General features: G+C 36.7%; 1 protein-coding gene across 3 annotated transcripts in view; it reads right to left on the bottom strand.

Moving 5' to 3' along the window:
• Nucleotides 1-19,477, bottom strand: part of AKT3 (AKT serine/threonine kinase 3) — a 361,571-nt gene that overhangs the window by 165,405 nt on the left and 176,689 nt on the right. For all 3 annotated transcript variants that reach the window (XM_028845179.2, XM_028845182.2, NM_001266640.1), the window contains 1 exon segment: nt 7,864-7,975. In XM_028845179.2, the coding sequence (XP_028701012.1) occupies nt 7,864-7,975 (112 nt within the window).

Here is a 19,477-nt window from a genome sequence, read left to right as displayed (position 1 = left end):
ATCAACCCAAATATCCATCAGTGACAGACTGGATTAAGCAAATGTGGCACATATACACCATGGAATACTATGCAGCCATAAAAAAAGGATGAGTTCGTGTCCTTTGTAGGGACATGGATGCAGCTGGAAACCATCATTCTCAGCAAACTATCGCAAGAACAGAAAACCAAACACCACATGTTCTCACTCACAGGTGGGAATTGAACAATCAGATCACCTGGACACAGGAGGGGAACATCACATACCGGGGCCTATTGTGGGGAGGCAGGAAGTGGGAGGGATAGCATTAGGAGATATACCTAATGTAAATGACGAGTTAATGGGTGCAGCACACCAACATGGCACATGTATGCATATGTAACAAACCTGCACGTTGTGCACAAGTACCCTAGAACTTAAAGTATAATAATAATAATTTAAAAAAAAATACTAGGTTAGTTATTTCAGGTGTGCTAGTGAGAAATCCTATCAAATTTTGGCAGCGGGGCGAGTGAGGGGAGTAGAGACAGAATCTCACTATGTTGCCCAGGCTGGTCTTGAGCTCCTGGGCCCAAGTGATCTTCCTGCCTCAGCCTCCAAGGTGTTGGGATTATAGGCATGAGACACAATGCCCAGCCTCTATCAACTGTTTACTGAAAATATTTTCATTTTACTTTTATTCATGGAAAAAAGTTGTTTCTTAGCATTCACTTTCTTTCAGAACTTTGGGGATATCATTTCATCATCTTTGGAAATATTCCATTATCATTCCATTATTTGGGAACATCATTCCATTATATTTCATTATTATTCCATCCCACATATTGATACATTACCTTTTGGTCTAGGTGTTGCTGCTCTGAAAGCAAAGTACATTTTTTCTCTATCTATATTGGGGATTTTCACACTCTGTTTTTGAATAGTCTAATGAGATTAGGGATTTGCTTCATATTTTTCCTACTTGAGATTTATAGGACTTTTGAAACTATGGTTTGACATCTTTAGCCATTTTTTAAAAATTTCAATCATATTTTCAAATACTTTTTGCTCTATTCTCTCCTCTCCTTCTGAAGCTCCAATTATATATATGTAAGACATTCTCACTACATTCTTTTTATCTTACATTCTATTCTTACTTTTATTTTCTATCCTCTTATCTTTGCATGTTTCATTATAAACGTTCTGACGTAGTTTTGAGTTCACTAATTGTCTCTAATGTGAGGTCTACTTTGCCATTAAAGCCGTCTGCTAGAACTCACAATTCCAAATGTTTTGTTTTCAATTTTAGAATTTCTATGGGGTTCTTTCTTTTTAATTTTACCTTGATTACAAATCAAAGCTATTATCCATTTGTTTCTTTTTTATACTTTCCCTCTGCAGAATCACCCAATCTTAATATACTTGAACATACTAATTAATGCATAGTTCTTTTATCTAGAGTTCCTATGAATATAATTCTATTGTCTGTTTTTCCCTCTGTTATTTTGGCCACATTGTGTTGAATTTTCGTGTACTCATTTTTTAACAAGTCCTGGACGTAGCACATGAAAATTGAGGTAATGTGAGGTCTAGGAAGACACAATATTCTGTTAGAGAGAATTTACATTTGCTTTTAGCAAGCTCCTAGAAAACTAGCAAAGTTGAATCACCTTCACTCAATTTCAGGACTGAAATAATTTATAATTATATGTCAATCCTCTCAAAGCAAATCTATTTCCAGTTTACTCTTTCTTATAGGGCACAGTCCTTTAAGCTATCAATACCAAAATGTAGTGGTTTACCATGTCTCCTCTTTGGTAGATCCTAGATTCCAAAATATCACTCCTAGCTCTGGGAGCTACTCAAAAGGTCTCCATCTCCAATACTACTTCAAGAACTAACAGGTAACCCAAAGGGAAAAGTAGGTTCATTCTCTGGGTTTCTTTTCTCAATAAAGTTTTGGCCCCATAAATCTTAGCCTTATCAGCTCTCTGGTGCCTTTTTAAAAAACAAAAACTAAAGTCTTTTCCAGCTTTACTCATGGTAGTTAGCTGGACTACTGACCCAAATTACCTAATTCATCATAATTCATGATACTTAAACTATAACCCTACACCATTTGATGAGGATGGAGGGGTATGGGGGGTAATTCCTGCAAAAGAGTATCAGGTCAAAGTACCTGACTAACTGAAAGTGGGCATTCAATCTTCTAATTCCTAAGTAATGTGTAAAAATGTAATTAATTTGAAAAACATAATGGAGACCCCTATGAAAGAAGTACATTAATATTTTAAAAGTACATATACTACTTACGCAAAAATCAAACAATTTTCACCAACTGATTATTCATTTACTAATAAATATTTAATTAAATGTCTAATACATGTGTGCTCCTAAAGTTTAAATAAGGAATGGCTTAGGAAGAACTTACAGTCTGATGGGGGGGGCCTTGGTATTATGAGGAAGTATAATAAAATGTTATGGGTAAAATGATACAATTATACACTGAGTACAGTGGTGTTCTAACAATAATAATAGTTTGTGATGGGGACCCAAAGAGAAAGGTAATTCTTGAATGTAGATGTGCAAAATGAATTGGTACTGACCAGGATGAGCAAGAGACAAGCAAAGGATATGAGGTGTTCCTAGCAGTAGGGGCAAAAGGGCAAGAAGGAAAGAGCTACAGGTAATGTAAGAGCACAGTATAGCATTAGTACCTGGGAAACAACAAAGAGTTCAATGTATCTGGAACACGGTGGGGGCGAGGTATATGTGTACGCGTGTACATGTGTCTCTGTATGTGAGTGTGAGTATAGTGGCCATGGCTGTGATAGTGAAGGTAGTTAGCTGTAAGAGAGAAAAATAATCTTTGTTTATATTGTGGATGGTCATGTGCAGCATAATAAAGTACATATACAAATCATATTTAACAGTAAATAAGTGAAGTGTATCCAATAAAATAAGGAAAAAAGGTATATGTGCTATCATCAAAATTATTAAACATTGCTTAAAAACACAGAGAAATAACACATAAAACTATCAGAAATGAAGAGATAAAATTGTTATTGTCTGCAGACACTAGATCTACAAAAGAATAAATGTTCTGGGTTACTTAACCCCAAAGGTGATGGTATTAGGAAGTGGGCCTTTGTGAGGTCATGATAGAACTCATAAATTAAAATAGAGCATTTATAGAAAAGTCCTCAGAGAGTTCCTTTGACACTTTTACTAGGTGACAATACAGGGAAAAGACACCTTCTATGAACCGTGAAGAGGGCCCTCCACAGACACTGAATTTGCCAACACCTTGAACTTAAATACCTGGCCTCCAGAACTGTCAGAAATAAATTTCTATGGTTTATAAGCTACTCAGTTTATGATATTTTGTTGTAGCAGCCCAAAGGGACTAAGGCAAATACCATTTACAAAAGCATCAAAAAGAATAAAATACTTTAGGAATAAAGTTAACCAAGAAGGTGAAAGATTTGTACCCTGAAAACTACAAAACATTGCTGAAAGAAATGAAAGGAGACACAAATAAATGGAAAGATATCCCATGTTCATGCACTGGAAGGTTTAATATTGTTAAGATGTCAATACCGCAAAGTAAGCTACATATTCAATGCAATCCTTTTCAAAATCCTATAGCATTTTTGCAGAAACAGAAAAAACAATCCTAAAATTCATATGGAAACCATAAAGAATCCCAAATAGCTGAAAAAATCTTGAGAAAGCAAAAAGCTGAGGGCTTCATACTTCCTGACTTCAAAATGCATTCTAAAGCTTCAGTAATTAAAACAGTTTGGTACTGGCATAAAGACATATAGACTAATGGAACAGAACAGAGAGCCCAGGTAATAAAACCATATATATATGGTCAAATGATCTTTGACAAGAGTGCCATGACTAACACAATGTGGAAATATATTGGTGCTGGGAAAACTGAGTATCAACATGCAAAAGAATAAAAGTGGAGCCTTATTTTACACACACAAAACGAACTCAAAATGGATCAAAGAATAAATATAAGACATGAAATTACAACCTCCTAGGAAAAAACCACAGGAGAAAAGTTTCATAACTTGGTCCTTAGAAATGATTTCTTGATGCTGACAAAAGCAATAAGAGATGAGTAGAACTACATCAAAATAAAAAGCTTCTGCACAGCAAACAACAGAACAAAACAGCAAACAACAGAACAAAACAGCAAACTACAGAATGAGAGAATGTATTTCCAAACCATATGTCTGATAAGGACTTAATATTCAAAATGTATAAGGAACTCCTACAACTCAATAGCGAAAACAAAAAACAGAAACACAAGTAAAAACTTGGCAAAAGACTTGAATAGACATTTCTTCAAAGAAGACATACAAATGATACACAGGTATTTGAAAAATGCTTAGCATTATGAATTATCAGGTAAGTTCAAATCAAAAGCACGATGAAATATCACCTTACACCTGCTAGGATGGCTGTTATTTTTAAAAAACAACAACATAAAAAATAAATAAGTATCAGCAAAGATGTGGAGAAATTACAACCTTGTACACCATTGTTGGGAATGTAAAATCACGTAGATGCTATAGAAAACAGTATGGAGATTCTTCAAAAAATTAAAAGTAGAACTACCATATGAACCAGCAATCACATTTCTGGATATTTATTCGAACAAAGTTAAATGAGGAACTTAAATAAATATCCGCCCTCTCATACTCATTGTTGCATTATTCACAATAGACAAGAGGTGGAAGCAACCTAAATATCCATCAGCAGATGAATGAATAAAGAAAATGTATTGGCCAGGAGTGTGGCTCATGCCTGTAATTCCAGCCGAGGGAGGAGGATTGCTTGAGGCCGGGAGTTCCAGACAAACCCTGGCAACATAGAGAAACCTTGTCTCTACAAAAAAAAAAAAAAAAAAAATTAAATTAGTTGCATGTGCAGCTGTAGTCTCAGCTACTGGGGAGGCTAAGCTGGGAGGATCCCTTGGCCCCAAGTTCCAGGCTGCAGTAAGCCATGATCACACCACTGCACTCCAGCCTGGGTGACAGAGCAAGACCCTGTCTCAAGAGAAGAAAGAAGGCAAATGTGTTACATACATACAATGGAATATTATTCAGCCTTAAAAAAGAAGAAAATCCTCTACTATGCTGCAACATGGATTAACTCTGAAGACATTATACTAAGTGAAATAAGACAGTAACAGGACAAACACTGTATGATTCCACTTATGTGACGTGTCTAAAGTGTCAAATTCACAGAAGCAGAAAGTAGAACGGTGGTTTCCAGGGGCTGGGGATAGGGGAATGGAGAGCTGTTGTTCAATGGGAACAGAGGTTCAGTCATGCCAGATGAAAACGTTCTAGAGATCTGCTGTACAACAATATGCACATAGTTAACAATACTCTATTATACCCTTCCAAATGGAAGAGGATTTCACATTGTGTAATTTTTTACCATAATTTTTTAAAAGAACGCACTAACGTAGCTAAGACCATTTTTATTAAAAAAGAAAAAAAAGGGATATGTTGCTATATTAACAGTTAAAAATTTTATAAAGTTTATCTAATTAAAGCCATGTGGTGTTAATGCTAGAATACAGAAAGGTCAAAGGGGAAAAAAATACTAAATCCTAAAAGCCCAAATATGTATATGTGTTATCCACAATCAGTGAGAAAAAAGTGGATTATCTAATGAATGGAGATGAGACGATGGGCTTGCCATTGAGAAAAAAATAAGAGTCCAACCTTATATCATGTACTGAAATAAATGTAAGATAGGTAAGAGATATACATTTAGTTTACGACAGGTAAAAATTTTAGACTGGGCAGAATACTAAAAACAGAGAGTTTTTTCTAACTCACACTAACCCTAAGTCTTCAATGATATCTAGAGTCATATAGAATTTCCAAACACCAGATTCTAGAGGTATACAGAAATGCACAAACTAATGGCAAATATAAGTATGTTGTTTTTCATTTGTACTAAATACTGTTTTTTCTTATAGTTATAAATGCAAATGAAAACTGATGGTTCAGAATAGTATATTATTACAGGAATAGCAGAGGACTTTAGAGTCTTAAGATCTGACAGAAATCCAGCTTTGTAAACACAAATGGCAAAACGAATTGTGCTTCAATAGATGTTAAAAATCCACTAAGAATAACATTTTCAAAGAATATATATTGACATGGGAAAAGTTCCATTCATCCAGCCGGTCAATAAATACTGTGTTGGGCCATGGACTATGTGTTAAGACTTTTTAAATGAGCAAGGAAGCCATGATCTTTGCTATCAAGAATCTTAAAGTTTAGTGAGAAAGGCAAACAAGGATTACAGTTATAATATACTTGATAGAAAAGGTACAAAGGAAAATATCTAAGTACCTAGCAGGGGAACCTGCCTAGTCTATAAGAGTCAGAGGTTTTGTAGGAAAAATAACATTTTAAGTTCAGAACTGAAAAGATACATAGGAATTAGCCCAACTTAGTGGCTATGGATTATGGGTGGACATATCAACAAACTGAAAGCTCAGTATTAATTATCAAGGGAGAAAAGGCCCAGGACCAATGGTGGGGAGGGGAGGGTGTACAGGGAGGGGAGGGTACGCGGGGAGGGGTGGAGCTCGGGGACCCATACCCAGAACGGTATATATACTAAAGGCCTAATAACATCTGCACAGAATAAGATTGGAAGTACACAAAAGAAAATATTATCAATGCTTAACTCTTTTCTATATTTCTTAATCAATCATACATTACCATTTACTCTACTGATCAAAAGGGTTATTAAAATAATACTTTACCATTGTGCTTTTATTAAAATTTTAGACAAGACTGTTAAAACTTAATGTATTCATTTGGCAAATAAGGCTAATAAGACTTAACTTCACAAAGCTGCTGATTAGGATCAAATATAACATGTACAGGATAACGGTTTTGTGACTGTGGTCGCTGGACCTGGACCTAACTCAGTATCAGAGTGAGCGGATATAGAATTGGGAAGTAGTTGTAAAAACTGATAGATCAGGAGGATAAAAACGTGGACCCGATGAAGTTGATGAGTTGGTTACTACAGTGTTGTCACTACCCACTTTAGCAATAATGACAGTCAATGTTAATTAATCCTCCCTCCCGCTCCTTAGACCCAATCTCAGAATCCTTAGCAACCTACTGCTCCAGGCAGCCACTTGCAATTAATTTAGAATGGCATGTTAATTGCAATCTTTTGCTATCACTAGCCTCAGAATTGCAAGTATGAATACAATCATACAATTTTTTAAAAAAGGTAGTTTGGCTATAAAAATGTCTCTCCTTTTTGAGACAGAGTCTCGCTCTGTCACCCAGGCTGGAGTGCAGTGGTGCGATCTCGGCTCACTGCAAGCTCCATCTCCCGGGTTCATGCCATTCTCCTGCCTCTGCCTCCTGAGTAGCTGGGGCTACAGGCGCCCACCACCATGCCCAGCTGATTTGTTTTGTATTTTTTTAGTAGAGACGGGGTTTCACCGTGTTAGCCAGGATGGTCTTGATCTCCTGACCTCATGATCCACCCGCCTTGACCTCCCAGAGTGCTGGGATTACAGGCGTGAGCCACCGTGCCAGGCCAAAAATGTCTTTTTAAATGTATATTTTAACATTTAAATGTTCTGTTTCTCTGAAAGTATATCTTCTAGCATGCCCAGAGGTTCTGATGTATTAAATATTATTTTGTAAGCCACCGTTATTCATGTATTATGCCAGAAACAAGAATTTAGAGACTATAGCATTTAAAAAATATATTTACATATATTTACAAATAATAAAGTCAGACACAAATACATTAGATGGAGTGTTGCTTTTTCACAAATGTTGCTTTTTCACAAATGTTGCTTTTTCACAAAATGAAAACAAATGAATTTCTTACCTTTCCTCTGGAGTATCTACATGAAATGTTCTCTCTATAACAGTGGTCCACTGGAGACATCTGATTATAAATGTGTTTGGCTTTGGTCGTTCTGTTTTCATTAATTGGCATTCTAAGAATAAAATAAAATGTTTCTTTAAATATGGATATATTTAAACCAAGAAGTAAATAATTGAGAACTACAGAGCTCTATTTTAAACAAAACCCAGTGTGAACTCACAGCTTTCTATGGATCTCCACTCAGTATTATTCACAACCTGACCTTAGTCTTCCTTTCCAATCCTTCACCCATTCTGGCCACATTAACCACCTCAACTGGACTACATAATTTTCCCCAAACACATCTTACCCTTTCCTCTATTTATGCCTTTGCTCCAGCTGTTCTTGTTATCTGAAATACTTCCCCCACTTATTTTATCTCTATCCATATGCATCGCCTGCAGTCACAATAATTCTGATCCTTGAAGGTCCAGATCAAACATTATTCCTTCCATGAAACCTTCCATAACACCTGGCCCTAGATTGGCCATTTCATCCTCTCAATTCTCATTACTTATTACCATATCCCTCATTTGTCACTTACCATAGACTATCTTACAGTATTACTTATCATTTTAAGAAAATTACAAATATCACTTATCCTTACCTAGATTATAAGCCCTTTGACAATATAAACTGCCTGCAACTCTTACTATCCACAGCCCCGAGAGCTAGTCAGTCTAAATGTGATTAAATTCTGTTAGTGAATAACTAGGAAGATGTCAAAGAACATGAGCCTAAAAGTATGGATTCTGACACTGGTGTGCCTGGATTCAATTATATTTTCATACCATTAACTATACAAACTTGGACAAATTAATTTAACTCTCTAGTCTTCAACAGTTAAGTGGGAAACAGTATCTACATCATAGAATTGACGTAGGAATAATAAACTCATGTAATATTAGCATAATATGAGACCTGTAAGCTTTCGACAAACATTAACTATTATTTGGCATATATCTGAGCTGGGTTTTAAAGGATAAGTGGTATTGGACACCAAGAAAAAAATAGGGTAGAGTTGTCTGCTGACTCTGCTCTTTTCAAAGAAATTAATTTATCTCCATTGAAAACTTCAAGTCTTTTCTCAGTGCTTATCTGCTGTGTCCTATCTCCATCATTAGCAACTATCAACCACCATTTCTGTCTTTACAGTTCCAATTCATTACTCAGATTAGCTGTGGTTTTTTCTTTTTCTTTCTTTTTTTTTGAGACAGAGTCTCGCTCTAGTCACCCAGGTTGGAGTGCAGTGGCGCAATCTCAGCTCACTGCAACCTCCGCCTGCTGGGTTCAAGTGATTGTCATGCCTCAGCCATCCAAGTAGCTGTGATTACAGGCATGCACCACCACATCCAGCTAATTTTTCTAATTTTACTAGAGACGGGGTTTCACCATGTTGGCCAGGCTGATCTCGAACTCCTGACCTCCAGTGATCCACCCGCCTCGGCCCCCCAAAGTGCTGGGATTACAGGCTTGACCCACCGTGCCCAGTCCCAGATTAGCTCTTTACTGGCCCTTTACACGGAGAGAAATCATTCACCCAAGGGTCTCTGCTCAGTTTTCTTTTCTAACAGTTTTCATGTTTTCAGTAATCATCTCTCACTTTACCAGTATCAAAACCCAAGCTTTTTTCACCACGGAGTTCTACTTTAACACACACATGTCTAAATACGTAGTGAATATGTCTACCTGGTTGAATTACTGGACCACCCCTGAAACCAAACTCAGTATTTTCCCCCTAAAATGCATTTCTCCTCCCGGTTTGCATAATTTTTCCATCACCTAGGCTGAAAGATAAAGTGATCTTCCTTTTTTATACTATTTGTCATTACAGATGCTCCTTGACTTATGACTGTGTTACATTCCAATAAATCCACTGAAAGTCAAAAATACTGTGAGGAAAAATGCATTTAATACACCTAGACTACCCAAGATCATAGGTTAGCCTAACCTACTTTAAACACGCTCAGAACACTCACATTAGCCTAGAGCTAGACAAAATCACCTAACACAAAGCCTGTTTTGTAGTACAGTATTGAATACTACACATAGATGGATGTTTTGTCGACATGATGAGATGTGAAAACACAAAAAATAAGAGCATCCAGAAAAATGCTGGCAACACAGTACACTGTAGAGTATCTACTGTGCATGTTGTGATCCCGTGGCTGACTGCGAGCTATGGTTTGCTGCTGCTGCCCAGCATCACTAGGGAGTATCACACAGCAAATTACTAGCCCAGGAAAAGACAAAAATACAAAATTTGAAATACAGTTTCCACTGAGTGTGTATTGCTGTCAGGAGCATGGTAAAGTAAAAGACATCATTACACTGAACTACTGTAAGTGGGAGACTATTCATAACCGGTTTTCCACTGCTGTAATTCTAGTTCAGATTCTCCGTGCCCAATGCCTAAACCTCCCAGCTGCCCTAAAACCAGATTCTTCCTGTTTAGAGATGCTGAGTGACTATAGAAGCTAAAGACCGAAACTGTGCTCTGGGAGACATCTGAACATGTCCGAACGTGAACTCTTGATCTCTCTCATCCCTGCTCCTCCTTCTGCCAACCTCTACTATGGTTTTCTCTAGCTCACACGACACCTCCATCCTTTCAATTGCCCAGGCTGAAAACCCAAGAATCCCCTTCAAGTCCTCTCTTCTCTGACATCACATTCACTCCTGCAAATCCTGGTGTTTCTACTTTAAAAACATAACCTGCTTCTGATAACTTCTCACCACCTCCACTACCTCAGACTAAGCCATCACTGTCTCTCACCTGATGATTCCAAAAACCTTAGAATAGCTTTCCCCTGCCCCTCACTGCGGTCTGTTCTCAATACAGCAGCCAGAAATCTTCTTAAAATGAAGATCTGCAAAAAAGTTCTGCAGTGTTTCAGTTCACTAAGAATAGAAGAGTAGGCCTTTAAGTGATCAGCAGGTGTCCTATGTGATCTGACCCTCCCACCAACCCTACTCAAGTTTCTGACCTACTTCCCTAGTACTCTCTTTTCAGGCTGCTCTGCCAGCCACCCTGGCTTCCCTGCATTTCCTCAACAATGCACTACACTCTTTCTGCTTTAGAACTTTTTGCCCTCTGCCTAGCACTCTTCCCACCCCACACATCCACACAGCTGCCTACCTTAAACATCCTATTTAATACTGCAATCTGCACCCCTTACCTAGGACTCTCCCTCCATCTTCTCTTACCTGCTCTATTTTTTATTTTCCATAGCATGTTACTGTTTTCTAACATTTGATATGAAGTTTTTTAGTATCTTTTTTGCTTACTGTCTTTTCAACTAGATTGTAAGCTCCATTCACATATTCTTAGCACTTGGAACTATGCCAGACACACAGTACTCAATAAATATTTTCCAAATGAATGAATTCTGGTAGTAATAATCCAACAAAGAAGGTAATTTTGATGCTACCAAATGATAATTTCTAAAGCAATGTTCCTACAGAAGCAAGAAGGGATTAAATTTGCTAGACAAGTAAAGGGGTAGCTCTAATCAGGAGTATAAATAGTTTAGTAATGAAATAAGAGAGAAGATATAAGGGCCCAAAAGCAATTAGGAGTACAGAAGCAAGTAAAAGCTGGTAGAAATTATTTTCTCACTGCTTCTGTTTTTTTTTTTTCAATGAATTAGGATATAAAGCCATCGGGAATAGGTTGCAAAAGGATTCATTGGGCTTTGAAGAAAAAAAGATATGAAATAGCACTCTGGGAAAACCAAAGTACAGACAGACTAGGGAAATCTACCATGACGGCCAAGAAGGATGAAGGACCAACCTGAATTTAATAATGAAGAATTTAAAGTAGTAACAGAGATCATGGTTTGTGTATTTTCTCTCAAATATATTCAGCTGCATGTGTACAGGTGAGGAACACAGAGTAATGAATTTAAGCAAGGCTGTATTTTAACCAAGTAAGTTTGTCAAAGCAAGAAAACAGAAAAGAATTGAGAATCCAAGGCAAGGGAGCAAGGCAAGGGAGTAATTACGATAATCAACTAAGAAATTTAAAAAGGGTATGGAGGAAAGTGAGAACCTGGGGATGTGCAAAATAATGAAAAGGTGGTAGAATCAACAGGTCACAAAATCTATTATATCACAATTCAACTCTGTATAGCAGCATTACATACTTTTTGAAATATAAAAGTTAAAAAATACAAAATATAGTATTCCATAAAAATAAGCAAAAACAGTGTTCATTTGAAAGATGTAAGTTTTAAAATACCAAAGACATTATACTAATTTGTACTAATAAAGAGCCAACCAATTCCTATGACTGACTCTGCCCATCAGTCTGATTCTCTTTGAAGCCAACTGTTACTCCCCATATCCTTCTTTTCAAAAGTTCTATTAAATTTCCAGCCAGTAGTTCACGAGCTAACTTACTTAAAAGTTAGGAAATGTGTGCACAGTTCTTCTTATAGCATGTAGGACAGTGATAGGACATAGGAGTATATAATAAATACTTGATGACTGGGCAACTGATTGGCTTTAAATGTAAAGAATGGAGGACAGACACTTAAATGAGAGGCGTGCCCAAGAGAAATACTATGGGGTACAGAGAAATACAGCACAGAAGCAAAGAAAGAATGCCCAGTTTGAGGTTCACTATTTCAGTTTTACTTCAGATTCCCATTATGGTGATATAAGGTAATTAAGATAATGGACTTTGCAATCAGAATAAGAAATTCAAATCCAGGCTCTAACACAATCAGCGGTGTGATCCTTTTGAAAGTACTTTACATCTAAGCCCTCAAGTTCATCATCTTTAAAAGCACTATCATGAATTAAAAGCACATTTTCAACACCATATCTAAATGAAGTTTAAATGCTATAATTTAAAGAACTTCTCAACACCAGACTTTTAGGAGCTAAAGTGCCGTTATCAGATTCCAAATATCAATTACCATAATTTATAAGGCTGCTGAAAACAATAAAAGACATTACTTTAACTACCATTCTCAAGCAGATCACTGAAAAGGAATGGCTTAGAAAAGAATAAAATTCTTGTATTTATGTATGCAGTGGTTTGGAAAAATATTAAAAGAGTAACATAATGACTAAGTAGTTATGCACAACTTGACTGTTTTTACTAAATTTGCTAAGTATCCATGAACCAAATGATATATATGAAATGTCAGTTATGGGCCAGGCACTATGCAAAATGCTGGGCACACAAAAATGAATAGGAAACTCTATGAGCTCATAGCACACACCATACTACTAATCACTCTACCCATGTAATTATAAAGTACTATTTCATTTATGATATAAAGGATTTGATCAGGTCCTCTGAACCCTCTAGTCCAACAAAAATAATGTTACGTGTAATTAAAAATAAATAGTATAATAGAAATAAACCTGGATTTTATAGATCTCAGTATGAAATACTCTACAAACACATTCAATCTGTATACCAAGATATTCAAGTGGTAGTTGGATGACTACCAAGAGAATATCACAATGTCTTATGGTTTGTTGCTGTACAAAACAAATATAATTTAAAAGCTGAATCCAAATTCAAAAAAGTTAAAACTCTAAATTACCATGTTAAAACCAGTGATCAAGTAAATAGAAAAACTTCTGAGTTCTTGCATGTTCACAATAAGGAATCAGAAACACATGATTCTTAAAGGAAATGGTGGTTAATACATGGATTAGCCAATACTTCTTTAAAAGAGTATTTTCCTTTTATTCCCAAAGCAAGGTAGGGCAATTTAAATTTTAAAAATCAGAAGTAGAGTTCTTTGTAGATTCTGGATATTAGCCCTTTGTCATATGAATAAATTGCAAAAATTTTTTCCCATTAAGTTGCCTGTTCACTCTGATGACAGTTTCTTTTGCTGTGCAGAAGCTCTTTAGTTTAATCAGATCCCATTTGTCAATTCTGGCTTTTGTTGCCACAGCTTTTGGTGTTTTAGACATGAAGTCCTTGCCCATGCCTATGTCCTGAATGGTATTGCCTAGTTTTCTTGTAGGGTTTTTATGGTTTTAGGTCTAACATTTAAGTCTCTAATCCATCTTGAATTAATTTTCATATAAGGAGTAAGGAAAGGATCCAGTTTCAGCTTTCTACTTATGGCTAGCCAATTTTCCCAGCACCATTTATTAAATAGGGAATCCTTTCCCCATTTCTTGTTTTTGTCAGGTTTATCAAAGATCAGATGGCTGTAGATGTGTGGTATTCTTTCTGAGGGCTCTGTTCTGTTCCATTGGTCTCTCTCTCTGTTTTGGTACCAGTACCATGCTGTTTTGATTACTGTAGCCTTGTAGTATAGTTTGAAGTCAGATAGCGTGATGCCTCCAGCTTTGTTCTTTTGACTTAGGATTGTCTTGACAATGTGGGCTCTTTTTTGGTTCCATGTGAACTTTAGTTTTTTCCAATTCTGTGAACAAAGTCATTGGTAGCTTGATGGGGATGACATTGAATCTATAAACTACCTTGGGCAGTATGGCCATTTTCATGATATTGATTCTTCCTATCCATGAGCATGGTATGTTCTTCCATTTGTTTGTGTCCTCTTTTATTTCGTTGAGCAGTGGTTTATAGTTCTCCTTGAAGAGGTCCTTCACATCCCTTGTAAGTTGGATTCCTAGGTATTTTATTCTCTTTGAAGCAATTGTGAATGGGAGTTGATCCATGATTTGGCACTCTGTTTGTCTGTTATTGGTGTATAAGAATGCTTGTGATTTTTGCACATTGATTTTGTATCCTGAGACTTTGCTGAAGTTGCTTATCAGCTTAAGGAGATTTTGGGCTGAGACAATGGGGTTTCCTACAAAACAATCATGTCATCTGCAAACAGGGACAATTTGACTTCCTCTTTTCCTAATTGAATACCCTTTATATCTTTCTTCCACCTGATGGCCCTGGCCATAATTACCAACACTATGTTGAATAGGAGTGGTGAGAGAGGGCATCCCTGTCTTGTGCCAGTTTTCAAAGGGAATGCTTCCAGTTTTTGCCCATTCAATATGATATTGGCTGTGGGTTTGTCATAAATAGCTCTTATTATTTTGAGATACGTTCCATCAATACCAAATTTATTGAGAGTTTTTAGCATGAAGGGCTGTTGAATTTTGTCAAAGGCCTTTTCTGCCTCTATTGAGATAATCATGTGGTTTTTGTCTTTGGTTCTGTTTATATGCCGGATTATGTTTATTGATTTGTGTATGCTGAACCAGCCTTGCATCCCAGGGATGAAGCCCACTTGATCATGGTGGGTAAGCTTTTTGATGTGTTGCTAGATTCGGTTTGCCAGTATTTTACTGAGGATTTTTGCATCGATGTTCATCAGGGATATTGGTTTAAAATTCTCTTTTTTTGTTGCATCTCTGCCAGGCTTTGGTATCAGGATGATGCTGGCCTCAAAAAATGAGTTAGAGAGGATTCCCTCTTTTTCTATTCATTGGAATAGTTTCAGAAGGAATGGTACCAGCTCCTCCTCGTACCTCTGGTAGAATTCGGCTGTGAATCCGTCTGGTCCTAGACTTTTTTTGGTTGGTAGGCTATTAATTATTGCCTCAATTTCAGAGTCTGTTATTGGTCTATTCAGAGATTCAACTTCTTCCTGGATTAGTCTTGGTAGGGTGTATGTGTCGAGCAATTTATCCATTTCTTCTAGATTTTCTAGTTTATTTGCGTAGAGGTGTTTACAGTATTCTCTGATAGTAGTTTGTATTTCTGTGGGATCTCTGGTGATATCGACTTTATCATTTTTTATTGCGTCTATTTGATTCTTCTCTCTTTTCTTCTTTATTAGTCTTGCTAGCGGTCTATCAATTTTGTTGATCTTTTCAAAAAACCAGCTCCTGGATTCACTGATTTTTTGGAGGATTTTTTGTGTCTCTATCTCCTTCAGTTCTGCTCTGATCTTAGTTATTTCTTGCCTTCTGCTAGCTTTTGAATGTGTTTGCTCTTGCTTCTCTAGTTCTTTTAATTGTGATGTTAGGGTGTCAATTTTAGATCTTTCCTGCTTTCTCTTGTGGACAGTTAGTGCTATACATTTCTCTCTACACACTGCTTTAAATGTGTCTCAGAGATTCTGGTATGTTGTGTCTTTATTCTTGTTGGTTTCAAAGAACGTCTTTATTTCTGCCTTCATTTCGTTATGTACCCAGTAGTCATTCAGGAGGAGGTTGTTCAGTTTCCATGTAGTTGAGCAGTTTTGATTGAGTATCTTAATCCTGAGTTCTAGTTTGATTGCACTGTGGTCTGACAGTTTGTTAAAATCTCTGTTCTTTTATATTTGCTGAGGAGTGCTTTACTTCCCATTATGTGGCAACTTTGGAATAAGTGTGATGTGGTACTGAGAAGAATGTATATTCTGTTGATTTGGGGTGGAGAGTTCTGTAGATGTCTATTAGGTCCGCTTGGTGTAGAGCTGAGTTCATTTCCTGGATGTCCTTGTTAACTTTCTGTCTCATTGATCTGTCTAATGTCGACAGTGGGGTGTTAAAGTCTCCCATTATTATTATGTGTGAGTCTAAGTCTCTTTGTACGTCTCTAAGGACTTGGTTTATGAATCTGGGTGCTCCTGTACTGGGTGCATATATATTTAGGAGAGTTAGCTCTTCTTGTTGAATTGATCCCTTTACCATTATGTAATGGCCTTTTTTGTCTCTTTTGATCTTTGTTGGTTTAAAGTCTGCTTTATCAGAGACTAGGATTGCAACCCCTGCCTGTTTTTGTTTTCCATTTGCTTGGCAGATCTTCCTCCATCCCTTTATTTTGAGCCTATGTGTGTCTCTGCACGTGAGATGGGTTTCCTGAATACAGCACACTTATGGGTCTTGACTCTTTATCCAATTTGCCAGTCTGTGTCTTTTAATTGGAGCATTTAGCCCATTTACATTATTATGTGTGAATTTGATCCTGACATTTACAAGAAAAAAACAACCCCATCAACAAGTGGGCAAAGGATATGAACAGACACTTCTCAAAAGAAGACATTTATGCAGCCAATAGACACATGAAAAAATGCTCATCATCACTGGCCATCAGAGAAATGCAAATCAAAACCACAGTAAGATACCATCTCACACCAGTTAGAATGGTGATCATTAAAAAGTCAGGAAACAACAGGTGCTGGAGAGGATGTGGAGAAATAGGAACACTTTTACACTGTTGGTGGGACTGTAAATGAGTTCAACCATTGTGGAAGACAGTGTGGCGATTCCTCAGGGATCTAGAACTAGAAATACCATTTCACGCAGCCATCCCATTACTGGGTATATACCCAAAGGATTATAACTCACACAGATGTAAAGACACATGCACACGTACGTTTATTGCAGCACTACTCACAATAGCAAAGACTTGGAACCAACCCAAATGTCCAACAATGATAGACTGGATTAAGAAAATGTGGCACCTATACACCATAGAATACTATGCAGCCATAAAAAATGATGAGTTCATGTCCTTTTCAGGGACATGGATGAAGCTGGAAACCATCATTCTCAGCAAACTATTGCAAGGAGAAAAAACAAACACCGCATGTTCTCACTCATAGGTGGGAATTGAACAATGAGATCACTTGGACACAGGAAGGGGAACATCAGACACTGGGGCCTATTTTGGGGTGGGGGGAAGGGAGGAGGGATAGCATTAGGAGATATACCTAATGTAAACGATCAGTTAATGGGTGCAGCACACCAACATGGCACATGTATACATATGTAACAAACCTGCACATTGTGCACATGTACCCTAGAACTTAAAGTATAATAAAAAAATATTTTGCATATATAGGGTTAAATAAAATAAATTATTAAAATTTTAAAAAATAAATAATCAGAAGTAGAAACTTTGGATAGAGATTCTAAGAACTATTAACCAACTGATTATCAGTAAAGTAAATGTGCTTATACAAAATGCCAGGTAGCTAACTTTTATTATAACATACTTCTCAGTGTTATTTGTTACACCGTTACTTGTATTAGATAGTTATACACTAGTTAAACTCTCCTGAGCAACATGAACCACAAACTGAATTTTAAATGTTCTGCTTACTTTACACCATTCTGAGCCACAGATGACAAAGTTTGTTCAAAGCTGTAATTACTCTGCAAACCTGAAAGCCAATTAGAAAGACTGCAACATGTCAGATCAAGAAATACATACACCAAAGAAAATTTTTAGAGATCATCTGTTTGGATTTTATTAAAATGTTTAAAAGTTTCATTTCAACCAACCTCTTTAGCCATTTAAACACTAATTTTATTCTTTCTAAAATAACATCCAATGTGAAAAACAAAGGCATAATAATAGATTCCATTTTTCATTAAATCACAGAATGAAATAATGCTGGCTGTGAGTTACGATGACTATAAATCAAGTTTATTGTTCAGGTCTTAAAATTGTGATACACCATGGAGGTTCTTTGAATGGGACAAAAAGCATTTCTATCTTTTGTTTAATGTTTTCACTCTCTAGGGGCAAAAAAGCGTAATACCTATTTAGGATTCAATACATCAACCTTTAAGAGATTCATTTAATCCACTGAGCGAAGGTGACTCAGGTTAGGCAGGTGTCCTGGTAGAGAGCAATTCCAGCAGCAGATAACTGTGGAGCGATCACTACATTCCAGGCACTGCACAAAGAGTGGTGTACAAATGTTACTCATTTAATCCAAAGGAAAAATCTAAAAGGTGTTATTACCTTCCAATTTATAAATGAGCAAATTTAAAAGACTCAGGCAATCTAAATAACTTGCCCCAAAACACACAACTGTGAGTCATTATATAAGGATTTATTCCAAGTCTATCTCAATCCCAATCCCATGCTCTTCTGAAGAGAATATACTGCTAGGAAAAGTGCCTTAAAAATCAGTAATCATCTATCAAAGCCACAGTACTGTCTTGTTCCCTCTTCTATACCTTCTCTATACCTTCCCTGTGCTTGGCCCTTCTCCCATCTATGACACATTTTCTCATATAAGGAAATCCAGGATAAGTTTCAATTGATAATAATGTTTGAGCTGGTGAGGGCTCCAATGTGTTTGTCTCTGGTTCTCTCCACCGTATAGGGATGGACAGAATGAGGATTATCTCCTAGCAGGATGCTGATCCTTGATATCTCGTTTCTCCAAGTAGGAGTAATGAGAGGTGGTTTAGAATGAGAAGCTGAAGGGAAAGAAAGTGGTAAGGATAGCAGAAAGGAAGGCAAGAGAGCCTTTGGGCTCTTTCGCTGCTGGCTCTCACATTCTCCAATACCAATGAAGTTAATGATTAAAAAAATGTTCAACTACTAATAATGGAAAAGTGATCTGCAGACTCACATCAATCCAACTCCACATTGCTAGTTATTTCTGTCTGAACCATTTGCTTATTTATCACCCAGACTCAACATATCTCTCTCCACATAAGCCAACAGGATAGAAGACAAAGTTATTACATTTGATTCCATAATACAAGGGGTTCAACAAATAATGGGAGTAAGATTGGATTAGTAACATTACATTTCCCTCTAGAAGATGTTTTTCACTTTATCATCCACATTCCAAATTGTGACATTTTAATTATCATAAACCACCACTTTGGAATTAACATGAAATAC

This window comes from Macaca mulatta, chromosome 1 (assembly GCF_049350105.2).
Source record: "Macaca mulatta isolate MMU2019108-1 chromosome 1, T2T-MMU8v2.0, whole genome shotgun sequence".
Taxonomy (NCBI): Eukaryota; Metazoa; Chordata; class Mammalia; order Primates; family Cercopithecidae; genus Macaca; species Macaca mulatta.
Note: the sequence above shows the minus strand (reverse complement) of the source record. Positions and strands in the feature narration are given on the sequence as shown.